Genomic DNA, 27384 nt, shown 5'->3' on the forward strand with positions numbered 1-27384 from the left:
TGACCAGGGAACCACTGATAACTGCACAGTTCCTCTTTTGAAATCACGTCACGGGATCACTTGCATGTATCTGGGGACGGACTGGCTTCTATTTAACATCTCACCTGAAAGACTGCATTTGGAGTGCAGCACTCGCTCAGTACTGCAGTGGAATATCAGCTTTGATTTGTTTTTATTCCAGTCCTAGAGTTTAACTTGAATCCACAACTTTCCAACTCAGACAGCACCATTAGCAACTTCTCCATAGATGATTGGCTGTGGGACTGATTTCTCCTGTCTTTTTATCATTACTTACGTTTGGCAAAAATGTGACAGTCTGGGGTTTTGTATTTTCAAACCCTCTATAAAATGAGTTTCTGAGAGATCTACAGTGTAATTGAGAATGGGTCTCTTCTCCCTTCGGTCAATGTATAAATTTGTAGCTGATTTTTAAGGACTGTCCACATTTGTGTTCATTTTAAATGTACAGGTCGAACCCTCTTCTCTGGTGCCATTTTCATGCGGCTGTTTCTCTAGCTGCAATTATTGTCACTCTGAAATGATTTGAGTTGTCTGGCAAAATAACACTATTAGAAAAAATGGTCAAGGTGAAGATATATTGAGTTGTTGAATGAGCCAGTTAATAGAATTCTTTTATGTTTTCAATGTCTTCTCTCTCTTCTTTAAAAGTAGGAGAAAGTGAGGACTGCAAATGCTGGAGATCAGAGCTGAAAATGTGTTGCTGGAAAAGCGCAGCTGGTCAGGCAGCATCCAATATCCAATGCTGCCTGACCTGCTGCGCTTTTCCAGCAACACATTTTCAGCTTCTTTAGAAGTAGCAAAACTTTGAATAAGAATAGGTATAAGGAAAAGGAAGGCAAACATTATAACTGATTACTACTTCCATATCTGTTTTCTAATCTGATGTATGCCTTCTGATCTGTATACATTCCCCTTGCGTGACACTTCATAGTTAGCTTCGCAAATCATATTGTTAATTGAATAATTTGGAGTAATTTATGGAGTGTTCCTTCACAAGGTATTAACAATGTCCTTGTTTCCTCCTCTTAGATCATGAACCTATGTGGTGCGAAGCAACTGGGTTATTTTGGCCGTAGTCAGTTTTACATTGCCCTGAAACTAATAGCTGCAGCCCAGGCTAGCCTTCCAGTACAGCTAGAAAGCATTAACTGCGGTGAGTAGAAATACTTGTTTGAATGTTTCATTTCCATAACTATTACTGAGGTTTTGATGTAAGCTTTACTGGTTGGTTAGATTTGCAACCTAATGAATACATTAGTGTGAAGTGAACATTTGTACCTCCCAAATAAGTCAAAGATACATGATGTAAAATTAGCCAATGATGACACTTCCACTATTCCTGAGCCTGCATTGTAGTAATTATGCTATTACCAGTTTGAATTGAAGAAACATGTGCACAAGTCAAAGTATTTAAACAGGGTAACGGATGTCTAAGGCTAAGTTAAATCAGTGTTATGTTTTTTGGGACTATTTTAATTAAAAACCTCATTTGAATTTTGAGAGCCTGATTTATCTGTAAAATTGTGTTTTCATTTATTTTTTTTCTCATTTGCACTTTTCACTGTCTTCTGTAGAGGGACGGTAGGTGTTTGTTGTTGAAATTGCTGTTGTAAAGATTTATCTGAGTTGCTGATTCTCAACCATTCAATTTCACACTTGAATATTATCAGGAGCTGCGGGAGGTTTACAGACATGTGAATTGTAAGTTAGATCACATGGTATAATGGTCGCGAGCACCTCGCGCTGAATATGTAAAATTCTGTCTGAAGTTGGCTTTTGTTAGACAGGAGCAAGGAAGCCAGTCATACAAAAATATTTTGCAATGGAATGAGGAGCTGGATGGGAATATCTTCCAATATTTCTTCCTCTTCCTTTTTTTTTTAGAGGAACAATTCCTTCAATTTGCCTGTCCCTCCATGTCTTTTAAAGCTTGGATACCAGCTATACTGTGTTACACAGATACTCTATAGAATGTTCCTTTAGTCAGGAGGAAAGTTTGTGCCCTTTCTATGCCTGTCATTTACTGTTCACAATCATCAGACCTAATGGGTAATGTGGTCCCAATTTAGGAAAACTTTAAAACTGATTTGCTAACAGAGGCAGTGATGGGTCAAGACTTTATCAGAATTTGTTGTTTCTCTTGTGGTTCAGTGTTAGTGTCCCCACCTCTGGGCCAGGCCAGAAGGCCTAGGTTCAAGTCCCACCTCCTCCTAGAGGTGTGTCATAACATGCCTGAACCAGGTTGCTTTCCAAGTATCTATCTTTGTTGATGTACAAAAGCATATTTAATGAACTATTTAAAGACTGAGATGTTTTATCCAGACCAACTGACTTCATGTGATGAAGTGCTTAGTCTCTGTTTACTGGTGACAGATTTTTGGGAGTTTAGCATCTGGGGTTAGTGTGTAGTTAAGTTGTATCCCAAGCATGGTGACCACAGATCAAATTTAGGTATGAAAAGATGCTTTATTGATCGCAACACATAAAAGATTAAAACCCATCTAACAGCTGTTTAATATTGGTGTTCACTTGTATTGTTGACAGATTACCTACATGTTCTCTGACCTACCCTCTGCTCCACCCTTCTCTCTGACCTATCACCTATACCCCTTCCTCCATCTGCCTGTTGCACTCTCAGCTACCTTGTCCCCAGCCCCACCCCACTCCCATTTATCTCTCCACCCCCGGGGCTTCCAGCCTCATTCCTGATGAAGGGCTCCTGCCTGAAACGTCAATTTTTCCTGCTCCTCAGATGCTGCCTGACCTGCTGTGCTTTTCCAGCTAATCTTGACTCTCATCTCCAGCATCTGCAGTCCTCCCTTCCGTCCAGTGGATTATGTCATTAGGTGATACATTTGGCCGAGTTGTGCAATTTGAACAGTTACCAAGATGTTAAACTGGTTTTTGAAGAAAAGTCACCAGACCCGAATCTTTGACTTTCTTTCTGTCCACAGATGCTGCCAGAGCTGCTGCGGTTCTCCAACAATGTCTGTTTTTGTTTTGGATTTCCAGCATCCGCAATACTTTTTTTTTATTAAACTTGATTACTGGGCCAATGGTGCTTGTGCAGAGCCATCCTAAGGCCCAGCACAATCTGTATCTTCTGAAATATTGTTTAAGTAGCTGTTGCTTCCACACAGCTAGGAGAGTTGCATATTATCCCGCAGAATCTTGAGCAGATCTTTGCTTTAATTGGGCCCTGGTGATGAATTGCACCATGCTATGGTCAAGGACCGGAGAATGTCAGCTCTGACTGGGGCTGGTGGCTTTACTGGCCAAGTTAGTGAGAATGGAAGGGAGCAATGGTCATTTTTGATAGGAAATCTGTGACCCACAGCTTCCAAATGCAGACATTTGGAGCAGTCCAAAGAAGTATACGTTTCAAACCTGTTTGTGCCCAGGTCACCTATCAATCTGTCACTGTCCAAGAGACTAAGCTGAGTTAGTGACTCTGGTAAAGCTTCACAGTGCTAGAGCTAAATGCGTCTCCTTTGAGCAACAATTCTCTATAAATTCTTTGACTTTTCTAAAATCAAAATGAACAAGTACAAAACATGGAACAAATATATTTGTACAAGTTGTTTGAGATAGAAATTCCAAAGGAGGGCTGCAATTAATTCACACTGCAGTGACAAATTAAAAAGTATTCAGTTTCCAATGTCTCATCTACCTTGTTTGGTCTCCTTTTACATTGGTGAGACCAAACATGGCCTGGATGATCATTTTGTGGACCACCTCTGCTCTGTCTGAAAGAATGACCATGTCCTTTTGAGTTGCTTGTCATTTGTATAAACCAGCTTGTTCCCATAATAACATTTCTGCCCTGGACCTACTGCAGTGTTCCAACAAAGCTCCATGCAAGCTCAAGGAATAGCACTTAATTTTCTGGTTTAGCACTTAACCCTCTCTGTATTCAAAGTCTGTGAGAAGATTTGTAGCTCGGGTGCTCGTTGTTGTGGTTCTGTTCGCCAAGCTGGGAATTTGTGTTGCAGACGTTTCGTCCCCTGTCTAGGTGACATCCCCAGTGCTTGGGAGCCTCCTGTGAAGCGCTTCTGTGATCTTTCCTCTGGCATTTATAGTGGTTTGTCTCTGCCGCTTCCGGTTGTCAGTTCCAGCTGTCCGCTGCAGTGGGCGGTATATTGGGTCCAGGTCGGTGTGCTTATTGATTGAATCTGTGGATGAGTGCCATGCCTCGAGGAATTCCCTGGCTGTTCTCGGTTTGGCTTGTCCTATAATAGTAGTGTTGTCCCAGTTGAATTCATGTTGCTTGTCATCTGCGTGTGTGGCTACTAAGGATAGCTGGTCGTGTCGTTTCGTGGCTAGTTGGTGTTCATGGATGCGGATCGTTAGCTGTCTTCCTGTTTGTCCTATGTAGTGTTTTGTGCAGTCCTTGCATGGGATTTTGTACACTACATTGGTTTTGCTCATGCTGGGTATTGGGTCCTTCATTCTGGTGAGTTGTAGTCTGAGAGTGGCTGTTGGTTTGTGTGCTGTTGTAAGTCCTAGTGGTCGCAGTAGTCTGGCTGTCAGTTCGGAAATGCTCTTGATGTATGGTAGTGTGGCTAGTCCTTTGGGTTGCGGCATGTCCTCATTCCGTTGTCTTTCCCTTAGGCATCTGTTGATGAAATTGCGCGGGTATCCGTTTTTGGCAAATACATTGTATAGGTGTTCTTCTTCCTCTTTTTGCAGTTCTGGTGTGCTGCAGTGTGTTGTGGCCCTTTTTTTGAATAGTGTCTTGATGCAACTTCTTTTGTGTGTGTTGGGGTGGTTGCTTTCGTAGTTTAGGACTTGGTCTGTGTGTGTGTGGCTTTCCTGTATACCTTTGTGGTGAATTCTCCGTTCGGTGTTCTCTGTACCATCATGTCTAAGAATGGGAGTTGGTTGTCCTTTTCTTCCTCTCTCGTGAATCGGATTCCTGTGAGTGTGGTGTTGATGATCTGGTGTGTGTTCTCTATTTCTATTAGCATAGCCAGCATGAGCAAAACCAATGTAGTGTACAAAATCCCATGCAAGGACTGCACAAAACACTACATAGGACAAACAGGAAGACCGCTAACGATCCACATCCATGAACACCAACTAGCCACGAAACGACACGACCAGCTATCCTTGGTAGCCACACATGCAGATGACGAGCAACATGAATTCGACTGGGACAACACTACTATTATAGGACAAGCCAAACCGAGAACAGCCAGGGAATTCCTAGAGGCATAGCACTCATCCACAGATTCAATCAATAAGTACATCGATCTGGACCCAATATACCGCCCACTGCAGCGGACAGCTGGAACTGACAACCGGAAGCGGCAGAGACAAACCACTATAAATGCCAGAGGAAAGATCACAGAAGCGCTTCACAGGAGGCTCCCAAGCACTGAGGATGTCACCTAGACAGGGGACGAAACGTCTGCAACACAAATTCCCAGCTCGGCAAACAGAACCACAACCTCTCTGTATTATTTAACTTGTGGCTGGATGCAAGGGAGTAAGCAGATGATATGGTTAGTCTTGCAGAAGTGTGTGCTAGTTTAAGACAAGACCACACAGAGCAGACCCTGCATTATGAGCATTAAAGAGAAATTAGTTTTCCAATAAAAAATCAGGTGCAAAGCTGGCTTCAAGTAGAAAGTCGTAATGTTTTGCTAACTTGTCAAACGACAATGCTACAGTAGGGAACTCTGTGTTGCTGAAAGCCCTGCTTTGAGAAGGTAGATTCTATGCTAAAGAAGACGTTCACACCATATACCTGCATCAGAGTAGGGACCAGCCATTGGCTTGATCTCGAGAATCCTGCATTTGGATAGTTCCTCAAGCCCCAACAGTCACCAGAGGTTCAGGTGCACATATAGACATTGAAGTGTGCCAAAACAAACTACAGTCCAACAGTTAGAAGTTAGTGTAGCTACTTTATGGATTGTCAAATGTCTAGGTTGTAGCAAAGCAGAGATCGCTCAGTGACTATCAAAGTACCTCATTGCCAAAATTATTGGTTCCAGTGATTTGTTTTATCATCAGGCATTAGTAAAAACATGAAAGCTGTTATGGTATATCAGCAAAGTGGATGAAATACTCATGCAGTCCATTAGGCTCCAAAAGTCCAAAGATGTGCAGGTTAAGTGGATTGGCCATGCTAAACTGCCCATAGTGTTGAGAGATGTATAGTTGAGGTGCTTTAGTCAGGGGAAACATAGGGTTACAGAGAAAGGATGCAGAAATGGGTCTGGGTGGGATGCTCTTTAAAGATCAGTATGGACTTATTGGGCCGAATGGTCTGTTCCCACACTGTAGGGATTTTATGATTCCATGAGCAGCACTGTGGAGCTGTAAAGATTGTGATTATGGAAAGAATATAGCTTATTCGTGTTGGAACTTGTTCAGATCCTAGAAAGCAGATCAGATGAAGACGAATCGGTGAAGAGATAAAACCTACCATGTAATGAACTTAGTCTAATGTCTGCAGTTCAACATTTTGGAGGGAAGCAAGAAGTATTTATATTTGAAATGGAAACGTGAGTCATAGAGATGTATAGCACGGAAACATCCTTCGGTCCAACTCATCCATGCCGACCAAATATCCCAATCTAATCCAGTCCCACCTGCCAGCACCTGGCCCATATCCCTCTAAACCCTTCCTAATCATATACCCATCCAGATTGCTGTTAAATGTTGTAATTGTACCAGCCTCCACCAATTCCTCTCACAGCTCATTCCATACAAGCACAACCCTCTGCGTGAAAAAGTTGCCCCTTAGGTGTCTTTTATATCTTTCCCCTTTCACCCTAAACCTATGCCCTCTAGTTCAAGACTCCCCCCACCCCAGGGGAAAGACATTGTGTATTTATCTTATCCATGCCCCTCTTATAAACCTCCATTAGGTCCTGTGTCTTTTGAAATTTTGCGGGATGTTGGCACTGAATTGTGGGATGCTATTAATATATAAATCATTATCAGATCATCAAAAACTAGAAAATGTTTTGTTCTGCTAATCCTGAAATCTCTCTGATCCAAAACAAGATCCTTTATAATGATGCTGTAGTCGCAGTAACTCAGACTAAATGAGATTAACTTCTTTTCTTGGATGCCGAAGAGGATAAATTTGAATTTTAAAATGCTTTAATTGTGGGTAAAGGTATCATTGTATGACTATCTTGTAACATTTAGGAGGCTTGGCAAAATAGATGCTGAGATCATGTTTCTGCTGTAGCAGAACAGAGAAGAGCGTGAAATCTGAGTTAGAGTTGCTCATTAAAGGCAGAGATGAGGAGGAATTTCTTCTGAGGGTAGTAAATATAGGGAATTCTTAATCGCAAATGGAGGCTGGGTCACTAAATATATTGACCTCTTCAGACAGATTTCTAATCATGAAGGGCCTAGAGGTTTATGGGGAAAAAGGCAGGAACTTCAAGTTAGGGATTATCCAAGTAGCCCTGAACTCATTGAGTCTGCTTTACTGTTCAGTGACCCAAATGGCTCATTTCTGCTCCTTCTTATAGTCTCATTAACCTATTCCATAAACCATGCCACATAAATCTACTATGAATTATAGATTATTGCTTTCACATTGCAAAATGGCAACCACCCTCACTAACAGTTCATATCTTGCGCTCTATGGATAAGTCAACCCATTTTTACCATGATTCTCATTCCTCATGAAGGGTTTTTGCCTGAAACGTCGATTTTACTGCTCCTCGGATGCTGCCTGACCTGCTGTACTTTTCAAGCACTAAACTCTTGACTCTAATCTCCAGCATCTGCAGGACTCACTTTCACAATTTTTACCATGATTCATTGAAGCTTCAAAGTTCCACTTAGAGACCAGCATGAACAGTAATTTGTTCTCTGGTGAATGTATTTGGTAACTGAAGTTTTATGTAATATTTGATAAAAACAATACATGTTTACAGCACAAGGAGGCCCTTGGCCCACTGTTACTGTACTGTACAAACACATTTTCACTGGAAGTTTGCTCCACTAGCTACCTGACAAAGGAGCAGTGCTCTAGAACCTGGTGTTGTGATTTTTAACTTTGTCCACCCCAGTCCAACACTGGCACCTTCACAAAATTAATCCCATTTGTCCATCCCAATGTTGCGTTCTGTCTCAGTCAGTATGTCATCATATCTTTGCAAGAAATTAATTTATATCATTACTGCATCTTAGCATATGACCTTTGACGGTAAGAAGGTCTCCTATTCCAGCATCCCTCTGTCCACCTTGAAACATGACACTGGAAGTACTCCTCTGCCGTAAATTAATAGCTTCATGTTGGCCCTGACACGTTGGTGCCTGAGGAATGTAGTGTTTTGTGCACAATACTTAATTAAATGTTTCAATACCACACTTAATTTCTTATGAGATGATTAGATTAGATTCTCTACAGTGTAGAAACAGGCCCTTCGGCCCAACCAGTCCACACCAACCCTCTGAAGAGTAACCCACCCAGACCCATTTCCCTCTGACTAATGCACCTAACACAACGGGCAATTTAGCACGGCCAATTCACCTGACCCGCACATTTTTTGGACTGTGGGAGGAAATCCATGCAGACACTGGGAGAATGTGTAAACTCCACACAGACAATTGCCCAAGGCTGGAATTGAACCTGGGACTCTGGTGCTGTGAGGCAGCAGTGCTAACCACTGAGCCATTGTGCCGCCCCGGATATGACATAAACAAAGTCATATCAGGTAAAACACCCTGCTGGAGGCAAATTTCCACCAGCTAGCAAATTCCTTTCTGGAGTTTTGAAGAAGGGTCACCAGAAGCGAAACATTTACTCTGCTTTCCCTCCATGGGTGCTGCCAGTTCCGCTGAGTTTTCCCAGAAATTTCAGTTTTCATTTGTGTGCAAATTTCTTTAACGTCTAAGTGTTCAGATGTTATTACTAACTTCCAATGTCACCACTGCCTGTGAGATGATCCCGTGTGATTTAACTTGTTTTGGTACTAATCATTCTCCAAGTGTAGTTCCAAGTGAATTCTCTGGATTTGATGAGCATGGTATTTCAATATCAACATCTAAAAGGTCTGTCAACAGAATTTGGTGATTAAATGTTAACATTAACAAGTATTCATAGGACCAAGGAAATCAGAGATTCAGAAAGACAACCTGAACACAGAATTATATGTTCTTTGACTAAGTAATAATACAGTAAGTGGTAAAATCCTCTGTAAGCCATGTAATGACAAAACCTACACCTTGAGTTCATAACACAAACCTGTAATTATGTACAGTAGAATTATAAACTTTGAATATCCTATTTTCATTCAGCTCATTACCATGGCAACATTTATCTCTTGTTGGGTGGCAAATGGTTTGCAACCAAAATTTTGGCTAAGGAAACGTGTACTCTTTCCACCAGTATCTTTGCAAACGCTGCAAGGTGATACGGCAGTCAGGCCGATAAGTGGCAGAATGTCTGCGGTTTCCTTTCAGCTCCAAGTTGTTCATGTATGAAAGTAATTTTCTCAATCTTGGTAAGCCATGAAAGAAGGTGAGATTTCTAGAATATATTGAAAGTAACCAAACCATTAGCCATTCTTCCAGAGTAGCATTATTTGTCAGTACCTTGTATCGTGTCAATTATAAAGAAATAGGGTTCATTTTTAATTGCATTACTTCAGCAATAATTCATGCCTTGGTTGCCTACAACAATCCATGTACAGATGGTATACTAGAAATAGTGCAACTATTGGCAGACTCTACCATCCTCTCTATATTGGAAGCTAAAAGTAATAGCTCAAGTTCACAGAACAAGGGGACCTGTAGAGAAAGAACTCACAAGATAAGGTGAGGGATAGTAGCTAGCTACTAGGGATTTTTTTCTACTTGTCCACACTGAAGGAGGGAGGAAGAGAGTGCGATGGATGATTTCTCGTCACCGGCTAAATATTTCTGCTGTGTCATTTCTACCCAAAGATGTAGGCACCTATCAGGAAGGTGTTACTCCACTGAGCTTTTCTGATCCCACAACAACTAATGTTGATTTATCTGGAATTCATGCTCGCTACTTGAAAAGGCCAACACTATATGATGTATATACAATGTATCCCAATAACTTGCTTTTAAAACTCCGAGCACTTTCTTACGCATCTTCCCCATTTAAAGAAATATCTTTTTCTATTTCTATTCCAAGAACGTTTTTGTTTACAATTCATCAAATAAGACCTCATGGTGCAGTAAGTTACTTATTAGCATGGAAAAAAAGATTGGTTTGATAATAGAAAATAAATAATTGTTGGGTCGTACAAGACTTGAATATTGCTAAAAAAGGATACATTTAGTCAAAGTGTTTTGTCTTGCACTAATCTGGACATGTTGCAAGAATACAAATTTTGGGAAGAAAACCAGTATTTATACTGTGTGAGATGAGTGCTGATTATTTAGTAAGCGGACTTTGATAGATGGCTAGCTTTGCCATGGAGAATTCACTCATTAATGTTAATTGACAGTTAACAGCCTGGCATTGTTGATTCTGATTAGTCAGGTCATTGTGTCAAGGGATGAACCTATTATTGTTGAGTTGAAACAGACATCATGCGTGTACATGATCTTTCTGTTGGCCAGTAAAAAACAAACGAGTGTACTTGTCGACTTTGGCAGCAAGAATAGAAAAGCAGCATATTATTTAAATGGAGAGAAATTCTAGAATTCTGATGGCGAAAGTTATGGAGGTCCTGACACCTGAGTCACAAAAAAAATTACTAAACAGTTACAGCAAGGAAGGTAAATGGATTGTTGCTGTCTCTGGCCAGAGAAACAGAATATGTAAGTTGGAATATTTTGCAACAGCTATCCAGGGTGTAATATTGTGAACGGTTTGGGCATCTTCTCTTAAGGAAGGCATGCTGTTAATGGTTAAGTAACCACCATAAAAGCTATCCTCTCCATTTCTGCTTCAAATATAGAATTAGCCTTTCAAATGATTACTTATTATCTCTACACACAAAGAACAATGATTTTATCTCCTGGAGTCAGTACAGTGATAAAGACATGACCCTCCCTTCAGTATTCATTTGGAGGCGTGATGGAGTTGACATGCTATTATTATGTAGGTTTTTTTCAGGATATTGCCATATTAAGGGGATGGTGAAAGCACCCAAAGTAATTCACTGAGCACCATTGACTCCCATTTTAAACTTGAAAATCAACAAGATATGAACTAGCCAGGATTCTGGGGGGAGAAAAACATTCTTGCTGTGGTATTAAAATTTAAGTCATAATTGAATGATAATGCAAACAATCTGATTTCTCTCTGTTTGTGAATAGAGAGAGAGTGATTGTGGTTTCTGAAGATTTGTTGAATGTCTTTAATGTTGATGACTATCAAGTTGCTATTTAAACTAAAAGCTGCCCTGCCTTAGCCTTTCACAGTTTTCTGTTAAACCTTGCTGCCCTTGTATATAAAAGAGGTGATTGCTGAAAATGCACCATGGTGCTTGTTTCTAACGTCAGGCAGAATTGTAACATAATTTGAGTGAAAATAATAGATTTGCCAGCAATTATCAGGTTTCAGGAACAAATATTTTTGCTGCAAAATATGCAGTTTTTTTAAACCAGTTTTGGAAATGAACATGCTAATTCTATCCAATGACACTTTTTTATGGACTAATTTCACTTGATTTTAGTTAATTAAATCATTTGTGTATTCTCATTTAGCTATTTTAAGTTTGCAAATAATTAAATCCTAGCTCTGCCTGACTTTGATTAACTACTTCTCCTGAAAACATTTTGTTCTTTTAAAAAAATGTTTAATTAGTAATGAAGTTGAAACACTCATGTATTTTATGAATCACTTTTTTTTTTCCCCCTTCATTGCAATCCTGACTGTATTTAAGTTTTATAGCATTTAGATTCAAATATTGTGACTTGCTAGTTTTGGATTTGAGAGTTCAGATTTTGTTCTTGATCAGGATTCAGAATTAATAGAAGTTGCTACATATTTTAAAGAGGAGCAATTGTTCTCTCATTGGGGTCTGTGACTGTTTAGAATCTGAAGGGACTTTCCTTGCAGCCTGCATGATCAATTCTCCAAGATGGCAGTGGAGTAGGATGCTTCAGCTGGAGTTTATATGGTCTGTCCATTTCATTTTCATTTTCCTTTTTTATCCCCCCTCCTATTGTGTTTTTTTTTCTCCTTTCCTTGTCCTGGCTTTGATGCAGACTTGGACTCTTGGCCTCAGCTCAGACCTGATGTGGCATCCTTTAGGCTTGGCCTAACAGTCACTTGGCAGAACGTGGTGGCCTGTTGGCCCAACATGGTGACCTTTTGGTAGCCTGTGGCAGTACTTTAACCCAGTGTGGACTGGTTTGGAAGGACTGTTATTTCTGAACTTGTTATTTCTCTCTCTTTCTAATTTATTCCTATGATCTGTAATGCTGGACTTTTTATTTCTTTATTTTTCCAGTTTGTTTTCTCCAGTACTGAAGAATCTGTATCTAGGTACTTTCCACTAAGATGGTGCTGTAAGCGATAATGTATAAGCTTGTCACTGTACTCCTTTGAATCCATGTACCAATTAAAGGCAATTCAATTCAATTCATAATATTGGAGCTGGGAATGGGATGCCGCTCTAGCACTGGGTTTGTTCACCCAGCAGGGAAGCATTCTTTGAAGATGATTGGGACCAGGAAGATCCCCACCCCAGGTGGACTGGATAGTGGATGCTGGCCTTGCTCGAAAGGGGAATTTTTAAAAATCCATTTTAAGTGCAGCATTGTCCACAGTGAATGAATGGTGCATCTATCTCATTGGTCTCTAAGTAAATATGTGTTTTCTTAAATGTATCCTTAGGACACTTGTTGTGTGCAATAATTCTATGTTATGAGTAAAATCTTCTACGGAGTTATAATTATCATGGAAGTTCTGCCTTTTTTAACTTGCTGCAGTGACCTTTCTGCATTGCTCTTCGTCTTTATCTGCTCTCGTCTTCACCTGACAAACTAGTGCAAAAATCTAACGTTCTCGGCTGAACATTGGTGATAGAATCAGGACCAAATAGAAACTGGACTGGACAGAAGATGGCCACCGTGCAGTACGCTTTGAAGTTCTGCTTCTGTTCTATTCCATTTTTTTGAGGGTTGGGGAAGGCATGAGGCCCTGAAACCTGCCTACTCCTATTAAAAAGGCAAGTGACCATGATGTGGACTTGTTGAGAGCCCGTCTTTTTTCCTTAATGTTCATGGGCGTTGGCTCGACTTTAGCAGCTGTACAGTGCTGTGAACCATGAATTGGAGAGGGGTGTGGGGGTAGTGAAGTGAGTAACATGTAAGTTCTGAGGAGGAAAGAAACATTTGGAAAGCTGTAGCTTGAGTTGTTGTCTGTGTTCATGTTGGTGAGTTGGTTGATGTTGATTTGGAAGACCTGTTGGTAGTGTAACTGATCACTTGGAGTCCAAATTGCTGTGACAACATACATTTTACTTTCATGTTGCTGTCTGGATCTGAGGATAGGAAATGGTTGAGACTCCAATGCTCTTTCCATTACGTGGCTGGCGAGCAATCTCTCCCACTCTTACTACCTGCCATTGGCAAGAGTTGGAAGTATTTTGGCAGTTGATACTCAAACTGTTAGGTTTCATTATGAAGCACGTTCCTTGACCATCACATCCTGAATTGCAACTTCAACCTGGAATATTTAACTCCGAGGTGGCATGCTCCCCACTGCACAAGACCTCCTGGTTGTTTTCGGTATTGTTGCACTTTCCAATGTGTTTGGTGCTTCTGGCAAGCTAGCAAGTAGAAAATTTAACATTGTAAAAGTGAGAATCTTCAAATGAGCGAAGTTTATTGATTTGGAAAAACAAAAGTAAACTTCAATCCATTTGAAAGGGTCCAATAGCAGTATGTAAGTCAGTGTTTATTCTTTTCGACTGGTTTTATATATTTATTCCTATATCTGGTGAGATAGCAGAGCTAAAGTCTGTTTTCTTGGAGAGTTTGTTGGCAGCAATTAAACTACTTCATCTCTTTTTTTTTTCTACAAATGCTTGAAGCTTTTGGAGAAGGTGGTAGCATAGTGATAATATCACTGGGCCAATAACCCAACGGCTTGGGCAAATGGGGACACAGGCTTAAATCCCAGCACAGCAACTGGTGGAATTCAAGTGAATAAAACCTGATATTGAAGGCTAGTCTCGGGAATAGAGACTGTGAAACAATTGTCAGTTGTTGTCAGAGCCCCTCTGGTTCATTTAATGTCCTTTTTTTTAAGGTAGGAAATCTACTATTGGGCTCCAGATTCTCAATGTTGTTGACTCTTAATTGCTCTCTGAACAGACCTAAAAATCATTCCATTCAAAGGCAATCCAGGATCAGTTCAAATGCAATTTGGGATGAACAACAAATTATGGCCTTGCCATTGATGGCAATTTTACTTCGACTACTTACAGTGTGGAAACAGGCCCTTTGGCCCAACAAGTCCACACCGACCCTCCAAAGAGCAACCCACCCAGACCCATTCCCCTACATTTACCCCTTCACCTAACACTACAGGCAATTTAGCATGGCCAATTCACCTAACCTGCTCATCTTTGGACTGTGGGAGGAAACCCACGCAGACACGGGGAGAATGTGCAAACTCCACACAAACAGTTGCCTGAGGTGGGAATTCAACACGGGTGCCTGCCACTGTGAGGCAGTAGTGCTAACCACTGTGCCACCATGCTGCCCTTGTTTGTACTGTTATTTTGAACAGTCTCTTTTTCTTTAGTTGGGAGGCTCACGGGCGAGGATGAAGAGCTCAAGAAAGAGACAGCACATGGGCAAGCACATAGACGTAAACTCAAATAGCACACATTAGCACAAGCACACACAGACGCATGCACACACAATCCTTAATCATCACCTTCTCGGGGCTGAGAAAATGTAGCTGGGATGGGAGGTGGGAAGAGGGTGGATAGGCCAGGATAAGTCTTGCCCACCACATGTAAAGTTGCAGCACAGTCAAGCCAGATGGATACTTGGTGGGGAAAGCACCCACAGAATATCTCCCCATTCAGCCTCCACCCAGCACAACTGCTCATAGGTGACCCTACAGCCATTTCTGGGAAGTTTTTATAAGTGATTCAATGGCTTCCAACTTTAACAATAGAGTTTGGGAGTCCTGTTAATTCAGTGGATAGAGGACGAGGCTTTTAAGTCATGAGGGATTTAGTGGTCAGATGGTTCACCTGTATACAGGCAAGCTGCTGTGGCAGCAGAAGCACTAGGTGAGGTTTGTTTTTGTAATGTTTTGAGTAGGGAGACAGGCCTTTTAACCTGACCACTCAGGACTCTATCCACCTCAATTTCTGTAATTTTATGTTTGGACCCCTAGAGAATCCTGCCTTCCAAGTACTCTCAAAATGGAGGCAGGAGTGGGACATCGGTTTAATCCTGCCTCCAAAATGAAGCTCTGACCCTTTTTGTGTTTCAGGAATTGTGCTCCGGTAATGTGGTGCAGAGATTCCATGCTTTTTTCTATTCCTTAAACATAAAGTATCACTTTGTTATCTCTGTATAGAACACCTCTTTTTGTAACCTAGCATAAGTTCTCAAAAGCTTTTGATTGTGTGTGTGATGCGAAGTCAGTTCTGATATAACGCAATAGTTCTGTTCTTGTGTGATTTCATGTTATAAGAAAATCACATAATAGCCAAGTCATTTAAACTAATAGGTGCAGGAATAGTGTTAAAGCCAATACACGTAAGGAAAGTTTGTGTTATATAAAACAGTCTTTTCATGTTAAAGCCAATTCATGTTGAAGAAATACACATTATAGCAGAATCTATAATGTTGTCTCCTAGTAATCTATTCTATCACATCTTTCACTTTCAGCGCTAACCACAATACCATGATCCATTAGTCTGTGTCTGTAGTTGATAGAGCTAGGTGCCAACTTTTATTCACACGAATAAGATACTAAAACAAAATGCTTGCACTCACAAAAATAAAGTCATTGTAAATTCAAATTACATTCTTCACCAGTAGCCAACAAACAAAACTTCCCAAAGTTTTACATTACATTTTGCTCATTTACACTGTTTGAGTATGGAAATGTAAATTTGAGGAGAAGCTAGAGCAGCTTTTTAGCAACAAAACAAAATGTGAGCACTGCATTAACAGACTTAAATGATCCCGTGAATTGGTCTGTTTAGCTTTGTCATCACACACATCTCTCTTGTCTGGTGTGATACAAGATTGGAATCTCATCCTTGTTCCATTTCTTCTTTTGACTTTCTTGATTAGTGTTCCTATTCCTGTCCATTTTTTTCCTTTCGCTGTCTGGTTTTTAGCTGCAGGATGTGCACTTCATTGTGCCTCGGGGTTGCTGCTGTCTATTGTGTAGCATTGACAAGCAGGAGGCCGGAACAGCACAGCAAGTCAGGCAGTATCAGGAGGTGGAGAAGTCTGATATTTCGGTATAACCCTTCTTCAGGAATGGAGGTGGGTGTGGGGGGGAGCTGCAAATATGGAACGGTGGGGGAGGGAGAGTTATGGGTGGGGAGAGGGGTGGAGTGGAGAGGTGGTGATACGTGAAATTAGGTGGTAGGTATGACCTTTTAGCTCGATAGGAGGAATGAATCCAATTGGTAGCTGGAAGGAGAGGTCAGTTGGAGGGATGGAAGAGAGGAGGTGGGGCTGGAAAGGGAGTCTGGGAATGGCTGGGAAGGTTATCTTGAAGGGTAATACCCGAAACATTGACTTCTCCACCTCCTGATGCTGCCTGGCTTGCTGTGCTGTTCTGGCCTCCTGCTTGTCCACTTTGGATTCCAGCATCTGCAGTTTTTTTTGTCTTTAACGAAGTCAATACCAAGTATCTTCTCAAAGTCGGGAGAGTGAGAGGCAGAATTAAATCATGAGCTTTTCTTTAAAATGTGGAACATCCCAAAAGTAAGAAAATTTGCAAAGGCTATACATGATTAAGTGAACTGTTTTAACGTCCCTGCCACTATTAGGCTAATTCTTGGGGGCTGGGTTTTTATTGGCGAGTGTGGTGCTGGAAAAGCACAGCAGGGCAGACAGTAGATTCTCCTGCTCCTCGGATGCTGCCTGATCTGCTGTGCTTTTTCAGCACAACACTCATGACTCTGATCTCCAGTATCTGCAGTCCTCACTTTCTACCGGCTGGATTTTTTATTCCCAAGGTGGCTCAAGCCAGGAAATATTTTGTCCGACCCACTTTGTTTTAAAATGCCCCTTTTAGACCCGACTTCCACTTCAGACAGGCAGATGGGATGGAGTTGGCTTCATTCAGCCCAGAGGGAAATCCAAGGCTATGATGAGAGTGCAAGTTTGAATGGGGAGTGGGGTACAAGTGAGGTACCAGCACAGACAGACAGACAAGTAAGATGGCTTGTCGCACTACTTTTATGTTTTTGAAGCTGCAAAGCCCTCAATCTGTGACCTCTTAAAATGGGCCATAGTCCCTCTGTCATAAACTACCCAACCTCTCCCTGCCCCAACCCCAACCCCTACAATGACCCTACAACTCCCATGTCACCTCCATAGCTACTTCCTCTGTATCCACTATGGGATGACCTCAGGAACCATGTGGAGATTAAAGGATAAGTAAAAGTAATGCATTTCTCACACATACATACTTAACAGTGGGGAAGAATAGAAACCTGTCATTCACAAAACCCCTTCAGAACCTTTAAATCTCCTTATTTAAAACTTCTATTCTGACCTAAAGTCAAAGACAGCTGCTCCTTTTTGATGGACTATTTAAATTGTAATTCAAACCACGAACATCCTATTGAGATACTTTTGAAACTCAGCCAAGCATTCATAAGTACATGAAAACAACTCGTGGAAAATGTTATTGTGGGATCCCATTGAAACTGCACATATTTCTAACATATAGTGTCAATCAGAACATTTCAGCCAGGTCTCAATACAGTTAAACTTTTCTGTTTTCTCAAATATAAAGAGATGGGGATTTTATTTTTAAAATTTCATTTTGTGACCTTTAAGTAAACATATACAGCGTTCAAGCATGTTTATATTTCCTTCATAATTCCTAACTCCCTCCAATTTGTCTAGCCTTTGGATAATCAAAATGGATTGAGCTGTCTGAGTTCGGGTCTTTATCTTGAGTGAATGGCAGCTTTGCTCCTGCTTGCAAAACTGGACCTATTGGAACTGATCAGGGGATGGGACTTCAAAACCTGGGTCTTGCTGCCATTTTTAAGCTTCACTGAGTTCTCTGAACTTTGCAAAAATCAGACCTTTGGGCTGTAGAATTTCCTGCCAGGCATTGTCATCAAACATAACAGTTTTATTTTGCCTGAAATAGCTGAGATTTCCTTTCTGATGTGAGTGCAGAATGAGGTGGCCTTACGTTCATGGAGGTTGTGTATGTTGTGCTCCCTTCTCACACACAGCCCTTTTAATGTAATGACCAGCTGTTCTCAATTTGTCAAACAAGTCACAGAAAATGCCTTAATATGGGAGGATGATGTTTCTTCACAATATTTTCTCCAGCTATGCTTGCACAATCTAAAATTAACACAGGTCATGTAGCAACCTTCAGAGAAGTATAAAAGTGATGCGACTATTTTTAGCTCAACTATTTATTTCCCGAGTTCTGTCTGCTTGAGTGCAGGTGGAAGTGACACTGTTTTGCTTTGTCCTACTGCTAAATAGGAAGCGATGCAGGCAGGAATAAACTACAGGGCTCATAGTCTCAACAATCCACCTCTTGGCAAGACAATAGCCATCTCCATTGAAAACAAATGATTTTGATGTGCCATTTCTTTCTTTCTACTCACATCATAACACCTCTACTTTCTCAGAAGGCTAAGGAAATTTGGCACGTCCACTATGGCTCTTAGCAACTTTGATAGATGCATTATTGAAAGCATCCTATCTGAATGCATCACTGCATGGTATGGTAACTGCTCTGCCCAGGACTGTAGGAAATTAGGGTTGTGAACACAGCCCAATCCATCACACAAACCACTCTTCCATTCGTTGACTCTTTCTACACTTCCCACTGCCTCAGAAGGCAGCCAACCTCATCAAAGACCCCTCCCATGCTAGGTATAATCTCTTCATCTGTCAGGCAGAGGACACAAAAGCTTAAACAAGCATACTAACAGATTCAAAAACAGCTTCTTCTCAGCTGTCATTAGATTTCTGAATGGACCTTTCCAATTTTAAATTTCATGTTGGTCTCGCTCTTAGTGCATCTTCTCTGCATCTGTAACTGCCGGTCTGTTCTATTACCCCAATGCACTTTGTATGGCATGATCTGCCTGTACTACATGCAAAACAAAAATCAAATCATTAGGCATTGTATTGTGTATTGCAGCAGATGTAACATACCTTTTAAGAGACCTGCTTAAAATGTCATCAGGCTCCATCTTACTGAGCCCAATTGCAACACACTCCTTGCTGTCTCAAGATTTAAATTCTCGGCTGTCAGACAAACATTTTGCCCAGCTTGTGAAGCTTTGTCTTAATCCTGACAAACTGGAGTCAAGCCTGTTAAACTTGTAGCTTTTTGAGTTGCATGCCTTTTCCTAGTTTAGGGGTAACCGAGTGGCTCAGTGGCTAGCACTGTTGCCTCACAGTGCCAGAGACCTGATTTCGATTCCAGCCTCAGGTGTCTGTCTGTCTGTCTGTCTGTGTGGAGTTTTCACATTCTCCCCGTGTCTGCGTGTGTTTGCTTCTGATGGTCTGGTTTCCTCCTACAGTCCAAACATATGCAGGTTTAGGTGGATTAACCATGCTAAATTGCTAGGTGGTTAGGTGAATTAGCTATGGGAAATGCAGTGTTACAGGGTTAGAGTAAGTGGGGGGGTGGGGGGGGGGCGTGGGAGCTGGGTCTGGGTAGGTGGGTAGGATGCTCTTGAGAGGGGCAGTGTGGACTCAGTGGGCATGCTTCCATAGTATAGGAATTCTCGGATCCTGTAACTACTCCTGTCAGTGAATCAATGTTCCCAGTGAACCCAAGGGTGACATTGCCTGGTAACTATCACCTTGGCTTTGGACAAGCAATCATCCCATCTCTAGAAAGTACAGGAATAAAGTAATGAATCAGATTATGGCCTAGGCTCTAAACTACAGTACTGAAAAGGTTATAGAAAAGAAAATTAAATATTTTAATGGTGCCTTCTCAGGACTCCTCTTGTTCTGCATAAACAAAGACGTTGCATGATTGTAGGTTCTTACTTCATGCAGGTATGATGAATACCAAACAATTACTTCAATTTTTGAACAGGCAAAGGCACACTTAATCCGTAGAAAGCAATGACTCAGGTAAGAGGCAGCTCTTGTTTCTGAATAATCAGCAGAATGGCAGTGCATTGCTGTCTTGCCCTGCTCTCTGATTTCTCCAGGCTGTCTGCCCTAAACCACCACCTGATTGCAAGAACGTCTGGACAAGGTACTGCAATGAATTATTGCTCCCTCCCTCCAGCCTTGCATTGACTCCGAGCAGGAAAGTGAGTGAAAACAGCAGCAACCTGTTCAAACAGAGTTGCCCCTTACATTCTGGTTTAAAGGTTTCAGGGGAATTTTATGGAAGTGACAAAGTTCTCCTGAGAACCCCCGTCACCATTTTTTTTTCAGCAGTCCACCTAGTTAGAATAATGGGTAAGCACTCAAATTGGCAGTGCATGACTAGTGGTGTTCCATAGAAATCATTGTTCACAATATTCAATGATTTCGGAAATGTCGCAAGTCACCAGGATATAGTCCAACGGGTTTATTTGAAATCACCAAGCTTTCAGAGCAGTCCACTCCAAAATCTCGTGATTTCAAATAAAACTGTTGGACTATAACCTGGTGTTGTGTGTCTCCTGAACAGTCCAACACCGGCACCTCCACATCATGACTTGGATAAAGGCTTAAACAGTCAAATATCCAGATTTGCGAACGAGATCGTGTTGACAATGGCATAAAATTACATCAGGATATTGATAGGTGAATGGACAAAGCTGTGGCAGATGGATTTTAATCTATGCAAATGTGAGGTAATCCATTTTGCACCAAGAAAGGAGAGATTTGGGTTTTTTTTTTAAAAAGGCACAAAGTTGAATACAGGAGATGGCCAATGTGATTTGGGAGTTCAGGTGCATAAAATGTCACCCAAACAGGTGTTAAGAATAGTTAAGAAGGTGAATGGAATGCAGACCTTCCTATCTAAAAGGCAGTTATACAAACCCCTAGTCAAACCCCACTTGGAATACTGTGAGCACGGCACGGTGGCGGCACGGTGGCACAGTGGTTAGCACTGCTGCCTCACAGCGCCAGAGACCCGGGTTCAATTCCCGCCTCAGGCGACTGTCTGTGTGGAGTTTGCACATTCTCCCCGTGTCTGCGTGGGTTTCCTCCAGGTGCTCCGGTTTCCTCCCACAGTCCAAAAATGTGCAGGTTAGGTGAATTGGCCATGCTAAATTGCCTGTAGTGTTAGGTGCAGGGGTAAATGTAGGGGAATGAGTCTGGGTGGGTGCGCTTCAGCGGGTCGGTGTGGACTTGTTGGGCCAAAGGGCCTGTTTCTAAACTGTAAGTAATCTAATCTAATCTGAGTACCACACATTAGGAAGGATATACTGACCTTGGATAGAGATCAATAAAGGTTCACAGGGATGATACTTGGACTTCTGAGGTTACGTTATGAGGGAGAGATTAGACAAATAAGACCTTTTTTTATTCTTAAAATTCAGAGGGCGAAGGAGTGATCAAATTAAGGTCATCAGAATATTAACTGCAAAAAGCAGGGTAGATAAAGATAAACTGTTTGCACTGGTTGAATTTTCTATACCCAGGGGCCATAGTCTAATAAGCAGAAAGGCTTCCAATCCCACACTCCAAAGCTGTCTTTGGGAAGGGCATAGACTCCACCCATTGTTTTGGTAGGATATCTTCTTTCCAGTGAAGCTGAGCATTGCAAGTGATGAATACAAGTGCCCTCTGGGGAAATGATGGTATCTGCTCAGAGAGGCTGGGTTTGACTCAGACGTTATGTATCTGAAGCAGACAGTTCCCATGTTCGTGTCATTATGCAAGATAATCGACTCCATTTCTGCCACTCCTGTCTATAAATATGCATAAATTATTTTTGATGAACATAAGTGCACTTCATCAGCCAGTTGCAATTATGGGAGAAGATCAAACCTCAAATATTATTGCTATGGCTTGTGAGTTTATGCAGAGATCCTTTTCTGATTTATTTTATTGTAAATATATTTACAAGCAAAAATCTTTTTTTGACTTTACAAAATATAAAGTTATGGAAAATATGACATACCAGTATAATTTAAAAAATGCAAATTACAATACTACTGTCTACTAACTACTAACCTACCCTATAAAACAAAACAAAACCAAACACTGTGTGCAAAACAACACCAATAAATAAGTAAGTGACTAAAAAAAACAAACTAATACACGAGACCACAAAATAATAACAGTGCTCGGTGCAACGGTCCCAAACAAAAAACAGGAGTGTTGTGTGTATATATACCTGTATTAACTCAGGAGTACCCCCTTCCAGGGCCCAGGGCTCAGTAAACCTAACCATCCTGGTTAAATGGATGCCGTAGTTAAGATAGCAGACAAATCATCTGTGTCCAAAGAACTCAAAAAGAGTTGCCATGTCTTATAAAAATGGCCTGTTGTGTGGTGCACCATATTTGTGAAAAAATCCAAAGGAATGTGCTCCATAATTAATTTCCGCCATCCCAAGAAGCCTGGCAGGTTCTAGATACCCAGTTCATCAGAATATTCTTCCGTGCGCAGTAGGTCAGAATATTGAATAGTTTCTTCCCATGTCTAAAGATGATAAATTCGGTAGACCTATGAGGAGAGATATCTGGTCTACATTAACTTCGGTCCTCAATACCCTCCCTATCTCTGCTGCCATAGTGTTCCAATAAACACAGCCTATGGCATGTCCAGAAGCAATGGGTAAGAGTACCCACGCTAATTTTACATTCGGGGCACATTGGAGATGCCCTTTTTTAAACTTTGCCAGACAGTGCAGTGCCAAATAAACCCTGTGCAGAACTTTTAACTGCATAGCATATGTCGTATTACAGATTGAGATCTTTCATACGTTCTCCAACATTTCAGAAGAGATCTTCAGTCATGCCCTGCCACCCAGTAGGCGATAGAGGGCTCTAACCGAAAATGTGCTTGTGGCACGTAGCAACAATCTCTGTGTATCAGGCTTATAGGGCCTAATGAGAAGCGTAGTCGTCTTCTGGATGAAATCCCTAACCTGAAAAAAACAGAAAGGACCTCTACTGGGCAGCCTGTATTTGTGGCTCAGTTGTTCAGGAGGGTGAAGAAGGTGGGCAGCTCGTCGGCCTTTTTGAACACTGGAGGCCGCAGTTCCTTAGCCTTTAAATCAAGTCCGACTGGCTGCACATTGAAAGGACCTATTGGATGGTGGTGCACAGGTTTGGGCCTGAACAGCGCCCCCCCCACCCCTCGTCCTCATGCACTTCCTACAAGGACAAGCAAAGAGTGAAAGAAGCCTCCAGATCACTGGGGAAAGATTCACAGGCACTGCTGCACAAGGGGTCAAAAATTATGTTCTTTCAAGGTTTCTCGGCAGCTGTAATTCAATAGAGGTAGCCCTTCAATGAAGTTAAGGAGAGGCCGAGGAGCCTGGGCATCCAGTACTCCATGATGTACCCTGCGGTGCTCCATTTCAGCCATGAGGATTCAGTTTATACATTTGACTTGGCGGATAAAGCCAAGAACTTTGTGGACAGTTTAAAATAGTCCAACTGATCTGAAGTTAATGCTCATCCTCTTTTCCTTCTTTCTGTGTTTTCCCTTTTCCCTCTCTCTATCTCATAATTTTCTTTTTTAAAAAAAATCTTGGAATATGTTGTTCCTATTATTTTTTTGTAACTGGATTTTATCATGGGGAAGTTTTATGGGTTCCCTTTGTTGTTTTCAGTTTTTGTTCTTTTTCTCTTTCAGTCATAATGGGGGTTGACCTGGAGCTAGGGATGGGTGGAATGCTTATCCTGACTTTGCCTTCTCTTGTTGATTTAAGGATAATCTCCTTGTTGACTTATTTATTTTTGCCTCCGGCTGGGGCGCAGTCAGGGCTAGAAGGAGCTGTGAAGGGGGGGGATGGGTAGGGTGAGCGCCTCCTAAAAGAGTCTCCCATTCAAGGTTTTACAGTTAGATTTCTTTGTAGTTTTTTTGGTAGCAATAGTAATTTGTAGTTATGTTAGAGTAGTTTTTGTATGCACAATTTTGCGACTCTGAGTCTCTATTTATTTGTGCTCGGCACATTGCAAGCAGGGTTCTCCTTCCTGGGATTCAAGGGCCTCTGAAAGGGGATGTGGCTAAGTGTCTTGTTAAATGGTGCACCTGGAACAAAAAGGGAAGTCATTCACCTGTTAAGAGGAAAAAAGTGCTTTGAGGGAGTTCCAGGAGTTTTTGACTATCAGCTCAGGCACGGCTAGTAGTCCATCTATGCTATAGGAGACTGCTGATTCCTACTCGGCTAGCCAGAAATGACAGAAGGGGGTCAGCAGCGTCTACTTGACGTGGTTGAAAGCCGCTGAGGCAGCACAGTTTATGCGGCCTTCGGTGACCAAGTTACAGTGGATCATGGCCCTCCGGGCTGCCTTGAATTCAGTAATTACACAAACCACGAATGAACTTGCTTTTGCTAGACAAAGGCTGTTCGAGCATGGAGATAGGCCAAGGAAGTATTTAGCAAATCTGACTTGGAAGAAGCATGCTCCCCAATCCATTACTGTAATTACAGACAGCGCCAGGGTCCTTAAATATGATAACAAAAGGATTGATGAGGCTTTTTGGCATTTTACCCTGAATTGTATTGGTCTGAAGGTTGCAAGGATGGTTGGGCCAAGATGGAAACCTTATTTTAGAGTCTGCACCTCCCGTGGTATCCTTGGAATAGGCCTCTCTCCTTAATGCCCCTTGATGGTTCAGGAAATACAGGAGATAGCTTGGCAACGTCAGAGCGGGAAAGCGCCTGGCCCTGATGGCCCTGAAAGAAACTAATATTTCCCTCATTAAGAAGGGCAAGGTCCCGGAGGATTGTGCCTCATACAGGTCCATCTCTCTGTTAAATTCAGATTTTAAAATTCTGTCTAAGAGTTTAGCATGGAGATTGGAGAAGGTGTTGCCCTACATTGTCAAAGAGGACCAGGCAGGTTTTATAAGGGCCATAGGTCCTCTAATAATAGAAGGTTGCTGAATATGGTTCAAGTATGTCAGCAATGATCAATCCAGGGGTTGGTGATTTCCTTTGATGCAGAGAAAGCATTCGACTGGGTGGAATGGCCGTATCTCTGATCTCTTAGAGAGGTTTGGATTAGGTTGGGTCTTTGCTAGGTGGGTGGAGGTTTTATATCATCACCTTCTGACCATGGTCATCACCAACGAGGTGAAGTCTGGGAACCTTAGGATTGGCAGGGGTAGTCATTCAGGCTGCCCCCTCTCATGGTTATTGCTTACGTTGGAGACAGAGCTGCTAGCAGAGGCCATTCGTCACCTGTGGTTGTACAGGACACTGGTGAAGCCTGTACTGGTGTATTGTATCCAGTTTTGGTTGCCCTGTTATAGGAAGGACATTATTAAGCTGGAGAGGGATCAGAAAATATATACCAGAATATTGTTGGGAATGGAATGGTGGGTTAAAAGGAGAGACTGGATGGGCTGGCACTATTTTCACTGGAGCGTAGAAGTTTGAGGGGTTTTGAGGTTTATGAAATCATGATGGGCATAGATGAGGTGAATGGCAGGTGTCTTTTCCCTCGGTGGAGACTTCAAGACTAGGGGACATATTTTTCAGGTGAGAGGAGAAACATTTTTAAAAATGACATAAAGGACAACGTTATTTTTTGAGTGGTTCACACGTGGATTGAACTTCCAGAGGAAATGACGATACGGGGACAGTGACAATGTCTAAAAGACATTTACGTAAGTACAAGAAGAGGGAAAGTTTGGAGAGATGCGGGCCAAGTGCAAACAAGTGGAACTAGTTCAGTTTGAGATTATGGACACCATGAACTAGTTGGACCGAAGGGTCTGTTTGCTTGCTGTTTTACTCTATGGCTCTATAACCGCTCAATAGTGGGATCGAGGGTACACAAGATTACACTGTATGCGGATGATGTCCTTCTGTTTTTAAATTGGACCAATTCGACCGCCAACCTCGATTTTTGACATTGTCAAGCTGATCTCGCAAGGCCTGTGCTTGCTGTTCGAGAGCCTGGATCCGTCTGGACAAGGATTCGATCGTTACTTCCGATGTCGTGGTTCAACCCTCCACTACTTCCATCCGCGCCCCGAGGCCCTTGAGCTCATGGATGCGATGGGTTGGATCTGGGCACGGATCTCTTTGATCGCAGCCTCAACCTTCGCGATAAGTCTTGCCATTACTGCCAATTCCTGCGAGTCCGTGAAGTCCCTTGGGGGTTTGGGAGAGGCCGCTGCTGCAGGGAAGTGTCCTCCCTGCTGCTATTTGCTCGTTCCCTTTCCCTTTGGCATCCTTCCCACTCCCAAATATTAATGGATAACCTCTCTCATAGGAGTTAGCCAGGGATGCCAACAAACACCAATATGCCTTGGCTGTTAGACAGAGCCGTCCATGGTAGTTCTACTGAATCACCGCCATCTTGCAGAATCCTCTTCTGATTAATTTAAAATATGTTTGGCTGTTTTTGAAACCTTGGTAAGAAAATTGCTTCTGTTTTGAAAATTCTATCAAGATTTTGTGTTTAATACACAAGATCACATTGACGGACTGAAGGATGACTGGATGGTTCCGGCTTCACAGCTGGGCTTGATCAATAACTCATCCAGAATAACTGCTGGATGACTCGATCCCCAAAGTACAGTACAGCACATGGAGTAATAAATCCGTCACCTTGAATTGGGTTGTAATTCAAGCTGCATACAGGACTATGGACGATAACTTTCTTAACTCTGTCCATTTCTGTTGTTATTCTGTTATGTGACACTTTTTTTCATTCGTGATTCATCCACATCGCTGCCGTCATCCTCCATTCTGATTTGGTGTATTTATTTATTGTCACGAGTATTTTGTTACCACCCTCTGGTTTATTTTTCCATTATTTAAGATGATGCCAAAGTATAAAGGCAGAAGAATAAAGAAAACGTGTCCAACTTTACAGTCCTTCTTGCTAAGTGCTCTTCCATGGACCTGCTGGCCAGGGCTGAAAATGTGTTGCTGAAAAAGCGCAGCAGGTCAGGCAGCATCCAAGGAGCAGGAGAATCGACATTTCGGGCATGAGCCCTTCTTCAGGAATGAGGAAAGTGTGCCCAGCAGGCTAAGATAAAAGGATAGGGAGGAGGGACTTGGGGGAGGGGCGTTGGAAATGCGATAGGTGGAAGGAGGTCAAGGTGAGGGTG

General features: G+C 42.0%; 1 protein-coding gene across 6 annotated transcripts in view; it reads left to right on the forward strand.

Moving 5' to 3' along the window:
- reps2 (RALBP1 associated Eps domain containing 2) overlaps positions 1-27384 on the forward strand; it is a 213418-nt gene that overhangs the window by 50976 nt on the left and 135058 nt on the right. For all 6 annotated transcript variants that reach the window (XR_015758764.1, XM_087992410.1, XM_087992409.1 and 3 more), the window contains one exon: positions 1051-1174. Coding sequence is in view for 5 of the 6 variants with exons in the window: in XM_087992410.1 (XP_087848536.1) it covers positions 1051-1174 (124 nt within the window). In the remaining variant the exon portion in view is untranslated. The remainder of the gene's footprint in view (positions 1-1050; positions 1175-27384) is intronic.

Source organism: Chiloscyllium plagiosum, unplaced genomic scaffold, assembly GCF_037043375.1.
Source record: "Chiloscyllium plagiosum isolate Xiang-an unplaced genomic scaffold, Cpla_swu_hap1 HiC_scaffold_12, whole genome shotgun sequence".
Lineage (NCBI taxonomy): Eukaryota > Metazoa > Chordata > Chondrichthyes > Orectolobiformes > Hemiscylliidae > Chiloscyllium > Chiloscyllium plagiosum.